This window comes from Cervus canadensis, chromosome 4 (genome assembly GCF_019320065.1).
Source record: "Cervus canadensis isolate Bull #8, Minnesota chromosome 4, ASM1932006v1, whole genome shotgun sequence".
Taxonomy (NCBI): Eukaryota; Metazoa; Chordata; class Mammalia; order Artiodactyla; family Cervidae; genus Cervus; species Cervus canadensis.
In genome coordinates, this window is record NC_057389.1 from 95,229,005 (window position 1) to 95,241,095 (window position 12,091).

The window sequence follows — 12,091 nt, forward strand, 5'->3', positions numbered from 1 at the left end:
AAGAAATACACAGAATGAGAAATTGGTCAGCTCAGTCCTGGGCCGTGGAAGGACGGCTGGCACCACCGACTGCCCTGAGGTGACCTTCTGCCAGTGGAGGTGGCCACGGCAGGCCGGCACCCTGTGTATTGATGGGGAGTATAAGAGGGGACCTGTGTGCAAATTCCTGGAGGAATCCTTCACCAGTGTACTGTTGCTGTGTGTGCCCATGTACCTGGTGTGTATGTGTGACCATGGGGGCTCCATGTAAGCATCTTGGGGGGATCAGGCGAGCCCCACCCCATGCACAGCTTCTGAGACCATGACCGCTGTACCTGGCCTGTCTGTGTACTTACACTGGATGGTCCCAGGTACACATGGCTCCAAGCATCCCTGTATTTTGTGAGTCTTTATGGACGCTGTGGGCTTCCCAGGTGGCACTAGTGGTAAAGAACTCGCCTGCCGATGCAGAGATAATAAGAGATGCAGGTGTGATCCCATGGTTGGGAAGATCCTCTGGAGGAGGGCATGGCAACCCACTCCAGTATTCTTGCCTGGAGAATCCCAAGGACAGTGGAGATTGGCAGGCTATGGTCCATAGGGTCACGCTTCAGTCAGACACTACTGAAGCGACTTAGCACACACGTGTGGACCCTGTAACCCTAGGACCTGCCCGGGGAAGGGGGTACTTTGTGGGTATGTGTGTTGGTTCTGTGAATTCCTCTGTGGCAGGAACTGTGCATATATTTATGCCCAGTTTGTACAAGAGGGATTGTGCATATATTTATATCTCTGCGAACTTTGTGTGTCTGTGTGTACCCCTGAGATTGTGTACCTGACATGTCTTGTGGGTGTATTTCTGTTCTGCGTATGTAACCGTGTGTTGTGTCTGCGTATACATCCACGTGTGCTGAAGTGGTGTGTGTCAGGGTGTTCCCATGGCTGTGCACTTGACGAGTGGGGAGGTGTGTTGGTTCTGTGTTCACACCGGTATGTCTGTGTACCTTGTGTGTGTGTTTGCGTATTTTGGGGCCATTCCTGCGAGTCTATTTCTGTGCCAATATTTTCTGTGTGTGCCCCTGGGATCCTCTATGTACTCTATTTCAGCTCTGAAGACATTCTTCCTGTCTCTCGGATGTGGTGCGTGTCTGTATCTTGCATGTGTCTGTGTGGCCCCAGCTGTCCCTATGTGTGTAGTGGGTTTTATGAACAAGTTGTGTGGCGGGCGCCCCCGTGTCCTACCATTCCCTCCGCGGGTTTGTGTCTGGAAGTCCCTTGCACACCCTTCCCTGTGTTTGTGGTCCGCGTGCCTTTGTGCGCCTTTGAGGTCTGCGTGCATCTGGGCTCCAGCGTGTGCCCGCTCGCGCCCCCGTGTCCCCGTGTCCCCTGCGCGGAGCCGGGGAGCTGCGTCCTGGAGTCCCGTGGGCATCCCCGCTTGCATCCTGATGCGCCTGGCGGGAGGCCTTGGGGCGCACACGGCCGCGGCTGGACCCACCGCCCGGCAGGAGCGGGGCGGTGGGAGGGGGCGGCGGCGGCGGGGAGCGCGGGCACGTCACCGAGACAGACAGACAGGCGGGCGGGCGGGAGGCGGCGGCCGCGGGTTCGAGCCGGCGCCGGAGCCCCGCGGTCCCCTCCCCCTGCCCGCGGCCTGGGGAGCCCCCGCCCAGCCCCGGAGCCGCCAAAATGCAATTTCCCGTGCCGGCGCCTCGCGGCTCGGGGGGCTTTTCCGGGCGGGTTTTGGACAGAAGAGGGGGAAACAAGGCGGCGGCCCCAAAACGAGGTGAGCGCGGGCGCCGGGCCGGCCCGGGGCGCGAGCGGGGCGGGGGCCGCCCGCGGGGAGGGGGCGCGGCGGGGCGGGGCGGCGGCGGGACCCGCCGCAGCCCCCACGCGCACCTGCTCGCGGCCGGGGGGCGGGCGCCCCGGCCTCTGCAGCCCGGCCCTCCATTGTTGCGGCGGCTGGGGAAGGGGGGCGGGGAGGCCCTGGCGGCTTCTCTGTGTCTCGCCTTCCCCGAAAGGGGCCCCCGGAGGACCAGACCCCCCCGCCCCATAGGGGACAGACCCAGAAGTCCCAGGCCAGCCGGGGGCCGCCGGGGGGAGGGCGGGCCGAGATGCCCCTGCGGGGCGGGGACGCAGGCTGAGGGTCGGAGGGGCAAGGGTGCCGGGCCTCCTGACACCTGACCGTAGGAGGCCCTGGGGCCGGGCGGCGGCCAGCTTTGTTCTTGGGGGAGCAGGGCGGATGGGGGCCTCGGATATCCTGGGCCGGTAAAGGCTCCGAGCCGGCGCGCGCGTTCGAGAAGGCGCTCCCGGCCAAGTTCACGGGCGTGCAGGCCTATGCGGGCCCTGCGAAGACGGATCCCGGCGGGGGCTTCCCGCTCGGGCCTGGCTGCGCCGGCGGGCCAGGGGCGACAGCGGCGCCGCCTGCCGGAGCCCCGGGGCCCTCCGCTGCCACCACCCCCCACCCGCCCCCGCTTGTCATTACCGCCGGCGGCTGCAGAGAATTTACCGGGGCCAAGGTTTGCTAACAGGAACACGCCCTCAAAAAGTGACCGTAAAGAGGAAAAAATGGCCCGGAATCCCACTGCTGGGGAACCCTTTTAAAGCGACAAGGCGCCTTTCACAGGGACCTCGCCCTGGAGGACATGCGTTGGGGGTGGGGAGGAGGGGACGGAGAAGACCCCTCATTGGCTGATGGGATCTGAGAGGTACCCCCCGTCCCACTACATTTCAGTCCCCCCATCTCCTTTCCCACCGATTCTCCACCTCCCTGGACTGCTCACAGATACAGTTACAGAGTCACAATTAGATATTCCCAAATGGCTGATGAAGACCCGGAATCTACACCCTATACTCCCGCATACATCATCCCCATTATTACTCACATCACCTGCTAGAACCCTGATGTACACACACACTCACCCGTCATAACACTGCCACGTGGGCACACATCACCCACAATGACAGGGACACCCGGGGCTGACACCTGGGAAAACACTGCCACAGAGAAACGAAGCTGCCACCGACCGTGGTAGACATATCCTTGCACATAACACTGACACACACACGTAGTTTTCTATTGCACACACAGACACTCCTGTGATCACTGTCCCACGGGCACCCACAGGCTGTCATCAGAGTAACCCGACAACCAAAGCTAGGTAAATGCCCCAACAGAGCAGGGGCACATGGACACCAGTATTCTCAAGAACTTGGACATGCACACATAGATGTCTGTGTGCCTACCCAGGCAAATACACACCCAGTCACCCAGGCAAACTGACACACACACACACATGGTACAAGGCCTGCACAGATGATGGACATTTTGACATCAGGTTATAGTAATCTTAACCTACACACATACAGTTAAACTGACCGTCCTAGACACCCATTATAACACTGTCACCCACAGACAGATATGAACAGTCCAGTGGTACCTACACCCATAGTCACCCACCCTGACACTTGATTATACCCTTAGACACCCCTGGGACTTCCCTGGTGCTCCCGTGGCTAAGAATCCATGCTCCCAAAGCAGGAGGACCTGGGTTCAGTCCCTGGTCAGGAAAACAGATCCCACACGCTGAAACTCAAGATCCCGCATGCCGCAACAAAGATTGAAAATCCCACATGTCACAACTAAGATCTGGCGCAGCCAAAAAAAAAACCTCTGACCCACAGACACAGTAACACATTTGCAGTGAAAATGACATACAGGAAAAGGACATAGGGACATGCAGAAATCCACAGTCACCTGAATGCCCACACATCCAGCACTTGTTTATTGAGCATCTGTATGTACCAGGGACTGTTCTCTACTGGGGTTGTAAGATGAAGATCCCTATCCTCCTGGAGCTGAATTTTTAGCGAGGAGGAGTCAGGGGGGCACCATCATCAGATGACACAGACCACAGTCACCCACAGTGACACTGACAGATGCCAGACACCCATGTACACCGGCTCAGACCTGCAATTTTCCACAATTAGCCTGACACATACCCACACTGACATCCACACACAAACAGAAGCCCACAGCAGTGCCAACACACAACTGGCGTAGAGACAGCCAGTAGCCCATTATGGCACATACCTACCTGAACTAACAGACACCTACAGACCCCCTAAAATATCCCACCAAAGTAGCTTTTGGACCCCCAAGCCCATCACGGCCCCCAAGTAACAGGCCCATAGGCAGTTGTTGCCTACATTTTTGCATATGGGGCCCATCCTGACCCAGACCCAGGGTCACTCTGCACTACAAGCCTTGGTAGAAGTGTCTGAATTTCTCATCAGCCTGTCCCAGGCCCCTCCACGGCCCCCAACCCCAACCGCAGGGAGCCTTCTCGCCTCCCCCAGCCCCACATCTGGTGGGCTTGAGAAGGAAACTCAGGTTCCTGGCTGAACTGGCTGCCCTCAGGGTCCTGAGCAGGACAGACAAGCCCCTTGTCTGAGGACATGGAGTCAAAAGCCTGAGCAGCCAGCAAGTGGAGAGGAAGCCTGGGGAGGGCGGGGTGGCAACCTGAGAGGCCATGTAGGTATCATGGAAATGAGGGGCCCCCTGCCTGCCAGTCTAGACAGCCTGGGCCATCAACGAGACCCCACATGGGGACTCCTATGTATACTGCCACTGCACATTACATAATGGGCTCTTTGTCTGCCAGGTTCTGAGTACCTCCTGCTCCGCGTGTTCCCCGCCCCCTGGTCCTGTGCACACACACACAGGGGCATATGCACTCTGGTACACAGGAGGGGCACACAGGCCACTAGATACCCCCAGAAGCCCTGCATCTCTAACCTCGTGTTCCTCCCCGCTTCCACCTCCACACCAGCACCTTGTTCTTCAACTTGACAGCAGAGCTGCCTCCACCCATTGCCTGCCCATCTGGCTCCACTGGGACCTCTCACCTCCGACCCCTGACCCCCAGGCCCCATGCCAGCTGCTCTGCCTTCCTGCTTAGGATGAGGGTGGGGGTAGGGATAGGCTCTGGGTCAGCCTGGCTGCTGAAAGGCTGCCCCCCACCCAGTCATTCCCAGCCCAGACAGGCCCTCCCAGCTGCTGTGTGGGGTCCCAGGGATAAGGATGAGAAAGAGGCAGGGCCCCGGATTGGAGGTGGGAGGAGACGACTCCCTGCTGGGCTTCAAAGTCAGACTGGAGGCCCCTTCAGCCCCCAAGAAGGCCTCAGGACACTTGGCGGAAGGAACACTCAGCCACCTGCTGAAGGGCCCCGGGTGCAGACAGAGAGAAGGAGACAGACCCACAGCAGCCTTTCACCAAAGGGCAGCCCCAGACTTGGAGGGGACAGGCGGACGGACATAGGGGAGATCAGGTGGCAAGGGTCAGACACACACAGGCAACCCCAGACAGCCAGGGGTGGGTGCACACAGCAGGGCTGGGGACCCAGACTAATACCAGCCTCTGAGGGGCACAGTCAGACCCAGGCGGGAGGACCCAGACAGACAGCAAGGGCGGGAAGCCTATACCCTCCACGACAGACAAAGGGAGACAGTCAGACCCCAGGTTCTGTCCGGACAGCCCCTCCCCCATAGGGTGGGGCTGGGGGTTGCGGGCCTAGGGCACCTCTCTTTGATCCCAAGGCCCATCCTCTGGCCCCAGCCCTGCCTTCCTGAGCTGGGAGACCCCTTACTAGGACCTGCCTCCTCGGCAGGTCAAAGTCAAAGCCTTCAGGGAAAGGAGCGGTGGTGTCCTGGGAAGCCCCCTCTCCCACCCCCACCACACTCTGGCCAGTGCCTCTCCCGGATGATTCTAACCTCTTGGTCGTTAAGAACCGCTGAGAGAGTTCTGGTCCAAACTCTCAGAACCTCACCTTCCTCATTGATAACATGGGCATCCTAATAACAGGGCGATGTATGTAAAGCATCATTATTAGAATTACTGTTATCGTTGTTGTTATTACCCCTGCCCTCCTAAGCTACCTTCCTCTCTCAGCATTCTACTTGTTAGGACCACTGCCCTCACTGCAGGTGATCCTCTCCCAACACGCACCCCAAGAAAGGCCTGGATACCCTGTGCCTGAATGGGGGAGGGCTCTGCAGGGCGGGTGGATGGTCCTTGGGAGAGGAGGCTCCGCTCGGAGCTCCAGACAGGGGTGGGAACCGGACTGGTCCCGGGTGGGCGAGAGGGCGGGCTCTGGGGAACGCGATCCAGGTGGGGGGCGCGTCTTACGGGAGTCGGGCTCCGAGGGGGTCCCCGGCGGACCTTAGCGGAGTTGAGATCCCTGGGAACGACCTGGGGGACGCGTAGGGACGCGGTCTCTGGGGGTCTGGGCAGGAGGGTTTTAGAGGCCTTAGAGTGCGGGGGCTCCCAGAGACAGCTGTAGGTGGGAGGCCCGCGGAGGTGGGCTCAGAGGGCGAGGCCCCGGGGCGGGCCTTAGAGGAGCTGGGTGGGCTCTTGGAGGACGGGCTTAGGAGGCGTGTTTTATGGAGATTCGAGTTTGGGGACGGGCTACATGGGAGTCTATCTGGGCGGGCTCTAGAGGGAGGGTCCTAGGGATGTGCGACTTGTGGGTGGGCTCCGAGGGGGCGGGCCTTGGGGGGTGGGACTGGAATCGGTGGCTTGCGAGGGGCAGGTCTCTGGAGGCTGGCTCTAGGTGGGGAGGCTCGAGGGTGGGTCTCCGAGGGCGCTGCCTCTGGCCACCTCCGCGGAAGGTCATTTTTGGGTTCACTCAAGCTCAGCACACCCGGGGCCTCTGGTTTGCCTTAGTATTACGGCAAAGGGTTCATCCTTTGGGGCTCGATATTGCCCTCAGTGAAATGGAAGGGGACTGGAAATTTGAAGTCCCCTGCCAGGCTGTTTTCGGGGTTGGGGGAGGGGAGGTCCCAAACCTCCCAGACCCAGGGAGGTGGGGAGCTGCCTCCCCTGAGACTGCCCGTGGGGGCACCCGAGGGGGCGGGCGGCTTACTCTGCAGCGGCCCCTGGAGGGAGGGACTGGGGACCGGGTTTGAGGGTGAAGAAATGGGGAAGGGCATTAACGGGGCAACCCTCGTGTGGTTATGCGCTTGGGCGCCGGTCTCATCCCGACAAGGGCCTGAGTTCGGAAGCCCGGGACCCTCTGCGATCCTCTATAGCTTCGCCCTTGTCCAAACGGCAGGTGGACCCACAGGCGGGGCCAGGCAGCGGCCACACCTCGGGGCTCGAATTTGCAAAGTGCAGACTCTGACAACCCCCCCGCCCCGCCGTGGGTTGTTGTGATTCCAAAACCATTGTGTCCGGAACACGGTGAGGCTCACTGAAGGTATTACATTGTATTAAAATGACTTGTTTATCTCTCTGTTGCATCCATGCCCCCGGGGCCAGAACCACTTGGCCGCCAGACCTCTTGGGGCCACTGGGAATCCCTCCTCTGCCTCTTGCTAAGAGTGCCCTCTGGCCTGTGTCCCAAACTGACAATTAGGAAAAATATGCACCTTTGAGGGCCCTTTTGAGAATGCTTTGAATAAATGGGTTCGAAGCCCAGCGCCCTCTGCTGCTATATTTGCATAGCAAAGGTGACAGAAGTATCTGCTGTTATTATTACTTAGATTTATCTCCTTTTTCCGTGTCCTGGAGCAGAGAGTTGGCACCTAACTGTTCCCTGACTTAATAGATTCTCTAAGTCTCCCATTCCCTTCCCCTCTCCTCCCTCACCCTACCCGGTTCCCTGACCCCCACCCAACCTGCACTCCCCGCCCCCCAAGGAGTTGCCAAGGGTTTGGGGGAACATTCAACCTGTCGGTGAGTTTGGGCAGCTCAGGCAAACCATCGACCGTTGAGTGGACCCCGAGGCCTGGAACTGCCGTCCACCCCCTACCTTTCAGATCTAGGGCAGGGGCAGGGGATCCCGAACACGTCCCCTCCCTTAGGCCACAGCAAAGGTCACAATCAACATTCCTTAGGCCACAGCGAAGGTCACAATCAACATTCATTGTTGTCGGTGGGTTGTGACAGAGACCAGACCCACCGAGGGATGAATGTCACTGTGGCTGGGCCAGACACAGCCTCGGGGGAATGGGATGGGGGACACAACCCACCCTGGCCTCCCCCCCCACCCCCCAAAACTGCTCAGCCAGCACATGACCCTGACCCTGGCTTCTCACCCCTCGAGGGGGGCTGGTGTCTGGGATCCTTACAGACTCAGGCTGGATTTGGGGGAACCAGTCCTGGAGGGCTGTGGACAGGAATTACAAGCTTAGGACTGGGCAGCTGAAAAAGCTTTCTGAAAGGGATTAGGGAGCCCTGCTTCCAGAAGGCTCAGTGAAGCTTTCTTGAATGAGTGAATGAATGAGGTGTGCAGGCAGCATGTCACCTCATGTCTGAGTTACAGTCTCGGGCCCTGCTTTCTCGCCCTCCTTACCTGGTACCTGCAGACCCCTCCTTCACCTTCAGTTGCCCACCTAGCACCTTGATGCCCGTTGATCACCTGCCAGTCTGTGTCCCACCTGGGTGACTCGGGCACACCGCATCCTCCTGAGATGGGGCTCAGGTCTCATTTGAGAGGGAGATCAAGGTGCTGGAGAATGCTAGGGGTCTCCCCTCTGCCCCCGTTAGCCCCACCTGCGCGTCTGCTCTCTTCTTCCCTGTGATTCTCAGTCTCAAACCCTTTTCCACCCCAGGACCAGAAGAGACTGACTCCACAACACCTAATGCTCCCATAACTGGTGGGGGAGGCAGGCTTTGTGTTTGTTTTTGTGAATAATCCCAGGGCAGGTGGCTTCAAACCCCAGTTTGTTCCTCAGTTTAGAGGAGGTTCCACTGACAAGGGGTGGGAAAGCTCCCTGAGGGTGACCAGAGCTAGGGGCCTTGGTCCTTGTCCCCCCCACCCCATAAGTCAGGCCCATCCTCCTTCCAAAGACAGCTGGAACAACGGTGTCTCCCCCTCCCCCCTCCCCAAAGAGCCCAAGGGTACCCGGCCCCTCCCCCAGTCCAGGAGAAGGAAGAAAGAAGTTACTAAGTTACTGGCTACAGCAATGCTAGTCTTTGGGGTGGGGCTTCCAATGCCCCCACCTGCATCACTCTGGCTCTCCAGGAGGGGTAGGCAAGGGAGGCCCTCTCAATGCCCTCTGGGGGGGTGTGTGGCTGCTTATTGCTGGTACCCCCTGCAGCCTGTGTCTTGTCACCCTCCCCCCCATCCCTAGGCCACCCAGAGGCCATGCAGCCCCCGGGCAGCTGCATTTCTGGGGGAGCTGCAGCAAGCCCCCCTCCCGTGACAACAGGGAACCTCCTACAGCCTGCTCCTCCCTCTTCACACCCCCTTGGAGGTATAAGGAGGGAACTGACAGCCCAGACTCCTCGGCTCCAGAGAGGGGAAGGGAAGGGCGAGGAGGCAGGGGTAGAGAGACCAGCTTGGGGGCGGCTGGGTTTCTCCTCTCTTTTGCTCCTCCACCTGGCACGCGGGGCCCAGCCATGGGGACCTTCAACCTGTGGACAGACTACTTGGGTTTGGCACGCCTGGTGGGGGCTCAGCGTGGGGAGGAGGAGCCGGAGACCAGGCTGGACCGCCAGCCAGAACCAGTGCCAGAAGCAGGGGGTCAGCGACCCAGCCCTGAGTCCTCACCCGCTCCCGAACGCCTGTGCTCTTTCTGCAAACACAACGGCGAGTCCCGGGCCATCTACCAGTCCCACGTGCTCAAGGATGAAGCGGGCCGGGTGCTGTGCCCCATCCTCCGCGACTACGTGTGCCCCCAGTGCGGTGCCACCCGCGAGCGCGCCCACACTCGCCGCTTCTGCCCGCTCACCGGCCAGGGCTACACCTCCGTCTACAGCTACACCACCCGGAACTCGGCTGGCAAGAAGCTGGTCCGCTCGGACAAGGCGAGGACGCAGGACCCTGGACACGGACAGCGTCGCGGCGGAGGCGGCGGCGGCGGCGGCGGAGGTGCCTATGCAGGTGGCTGGGGGGACTCGCTGCAGACGGGGGTCTGCCTTGGGCTGACTCAGAGCCTCGGGGAAGTGGGTTAACCTCTTGGCTGACCCACTTCAGAGGGTTGGGCGGGGGAGAGAATCCATACATAATAGAAAGCATAGAACCGTGTTCTAGAACTGTCGCCCCAGTGGGTAAGCTGGGGCTGGAGTTCCCTGTGTGGCCTTGGGCAAGACACTCTCCTTCTCTGGGCCCATAGAGGGAACATTTTTTTCAGGTGCAGGGTGATCCAGCAGGGAGGCCATGGGGACTAGTGATGGGGTCTGGCAACAGGTACAGCAGGGGCTGCAATCCTGTGCGGAAACGTAGGTGCCTTGTGACCAGCGGGAAACAGCCTCACTTGTCCACTCATTCGCCAGGTAGTTTGTGAGGCTTGTCCTGTGCCAAGCGTTGGGCTGGGCTTGGCCCTCAGTGGTAGATGGGAGAGTGACAGTTATAACAGGAACGGGGGAGTCTAAAGGGGGCACCAGAGCTAGACAAAGCGGTCCAGGAGGGCTTCCTGGAGGAAGTGACTCCTGGAAGCCTCATTCAGTTTGGTGAAGTGCTAAAGGGGCCCTGGGCACTGGGGCTTGTTAGGGAACTTGGTCAAATTCCCTGCATCTGGGATGGGAGTATGCGTGCATGTAGGGTGGAGGGGAAGGTGTCAGAAATTTCAGGGAAGGGCTCCTTGCTGATCACCTTGAAGAGTTTGGACTTGGGTACTAGGGAGCTGAGAAAGGGACCAGAGCAGGTCTGTGTATTAAGTGTGTGTTAAGACTGTGCTGTGTGTTAGACCATGGCTAATGGGTTGGGCTGTGGGGGTGGATTTGATGGGGTTGGAACAAGCTGGTCCTCCAGGCAGAGGTGTTCGAGTCCATGTTAGTTTGGAGGGAAAGAACCATGAGTTTTCTGTGTGTGGGTCACCCCCGGAGGGTAGCTGGAAGCTCCCTAAGGTCTGCACAGCTACATAGGGTCCCCTCCATCTTGCTCATCAAATTCGGATTCCAGTTTTACAGGTCTGCGTGAGGCCGGAGCATCTGTACTTCTAACTAGCTCCCCTTGACCTCCGTAGCCGGCAGGCTTTGAGTGGCTAGGCTTAAATATCCCCAGTTACTATTACAGACTCGAAAGACCTCCGCTTCTGCAGATTTTTAAAAAAGAAATCCGTTTTAGCAACTTTAATAGCCTTTGGGGAAGTCAGCCAACAGAGGGACCGGTTTGACGGAGCGGTACCCCAGTACTCCCTCTCCATCAGACTGGGAGCGGCCCCTCGGGAAGTCACCAGGATGGAGGACCCCTTCCCATCCCGGCAGCTGTGCAGGGAATACATGTTAGAAGGGTTGTGAGACTGCCTGCTGGAGAGGATAGCATTCCTGCAAGGTCCGACTGGGAGAGGGCGGAAGCGGAAGGGACACAGAGACGATCGTCTCAGAATCTTCCTTTTCCCCCTTAAGCCCGAGGGAACAGGAAAGCTTGACTCCGTGGGGGTGGGATGGGGTCGGAAGCCCTCACTAAGATACTGGCACGGAAAGGCTGCCTGAGGCTGTCCTCCCAGGAAACTTTCTGAGCGTAACCAATCCGGGGTTCCCGGAGCCCTGCGGCCGCGAGGGGGCAGCACGGCAGGACGGAGGTGGGAGTTTCCGTTGCTTTGTGTCTGGCTCTGGGTCCCACCTGGGACTGCCCCGGGCTGGGAATAGCACAGGGGTGCTAGTCCAGAAAGAGCCTGCAGGTGGCGCCAGAGCCCCGGCAGCTCTGCAGGTTGAGTCGGAACTTCCGGATCATCGAATCATCCGTATTACTAAATGTTTTTCTCCTCCCCCAACTCTGCTTTTAAAATCTAGGTTCCAAAGGTGCCGGGAAGTCTTCTGGAACTCCTCCCTCTTTCTGCTGCCCCTCTACTTCTGCCTAAGGAGACCGGCGCAAGCAGGATGACGCCTTCACCTGGGGATGGGGACCCAGGCTCAGTGGAGGCTGGGTTTCAGGGAAGACCCACCCTCCGAGGATCCGCCCCTAGACGGTGCCTCCAGCCTGGGGGCTTGGCAAAAGACCCGGGTCTGGGACCACCGTCCTAAGCGCGCCCACCCCCGTCACAGAAGGAGGTGGTCCTCATGCACCCCTGCCCTTCTTCCCCAGCGCTGGGCACCCAGTCAGCGCTCAATAAATGTTTATGAATGGATCAGCGTCACACGAAGCCCGGTCTTGGGACAAGGTATCGTGAA

The 12,091-nt window shown here is 59.5% G+C and overlaps 1 protein-coding gene across 3 annotated transcripts; it reads left to right on the forward strand.

The window, feature by feature from the left end:
• The first annotated feature begins 8,084 nt into the window (after positions 1-8,084).
• NANOS3 (nanos C2HC-type zinc finger 3) lies at positions 8,085-12,048 on the forward strand. Of its 3 annotated transcripts, none has more exons than XM_043466884.1 (2): positions 8,085-9,848; positions 11,714-12,048. In XM_043466884.1, the coding sequence occupies exons 1-2, from the start codon at positions 9,377-9,379 to the stop codon at positions 11,779-11,781; spliced, it is 540 nt and encodes a 179-aa protein (XP_043322819.1). In that variant the 5' UTR covers positions 8,085-9,376; the 3' UTR covers positions 11,782-12,048. The 3 variants fall into 3 exon arrangements, with proteins under 3 accessions (XP_043322819.1, XP_043322818.1, XP_043322820.1); XM_043466883.1 differs by having other exon boundaries at positions 8,088-9,860; XM_043466885.1 differs by having other exon boundaries at positions 8,897-9,843; positions 11,712-12,048.
• The last annotated feature ends 43 nt before the right edge of the window (positions 12,049-12,091 follow it).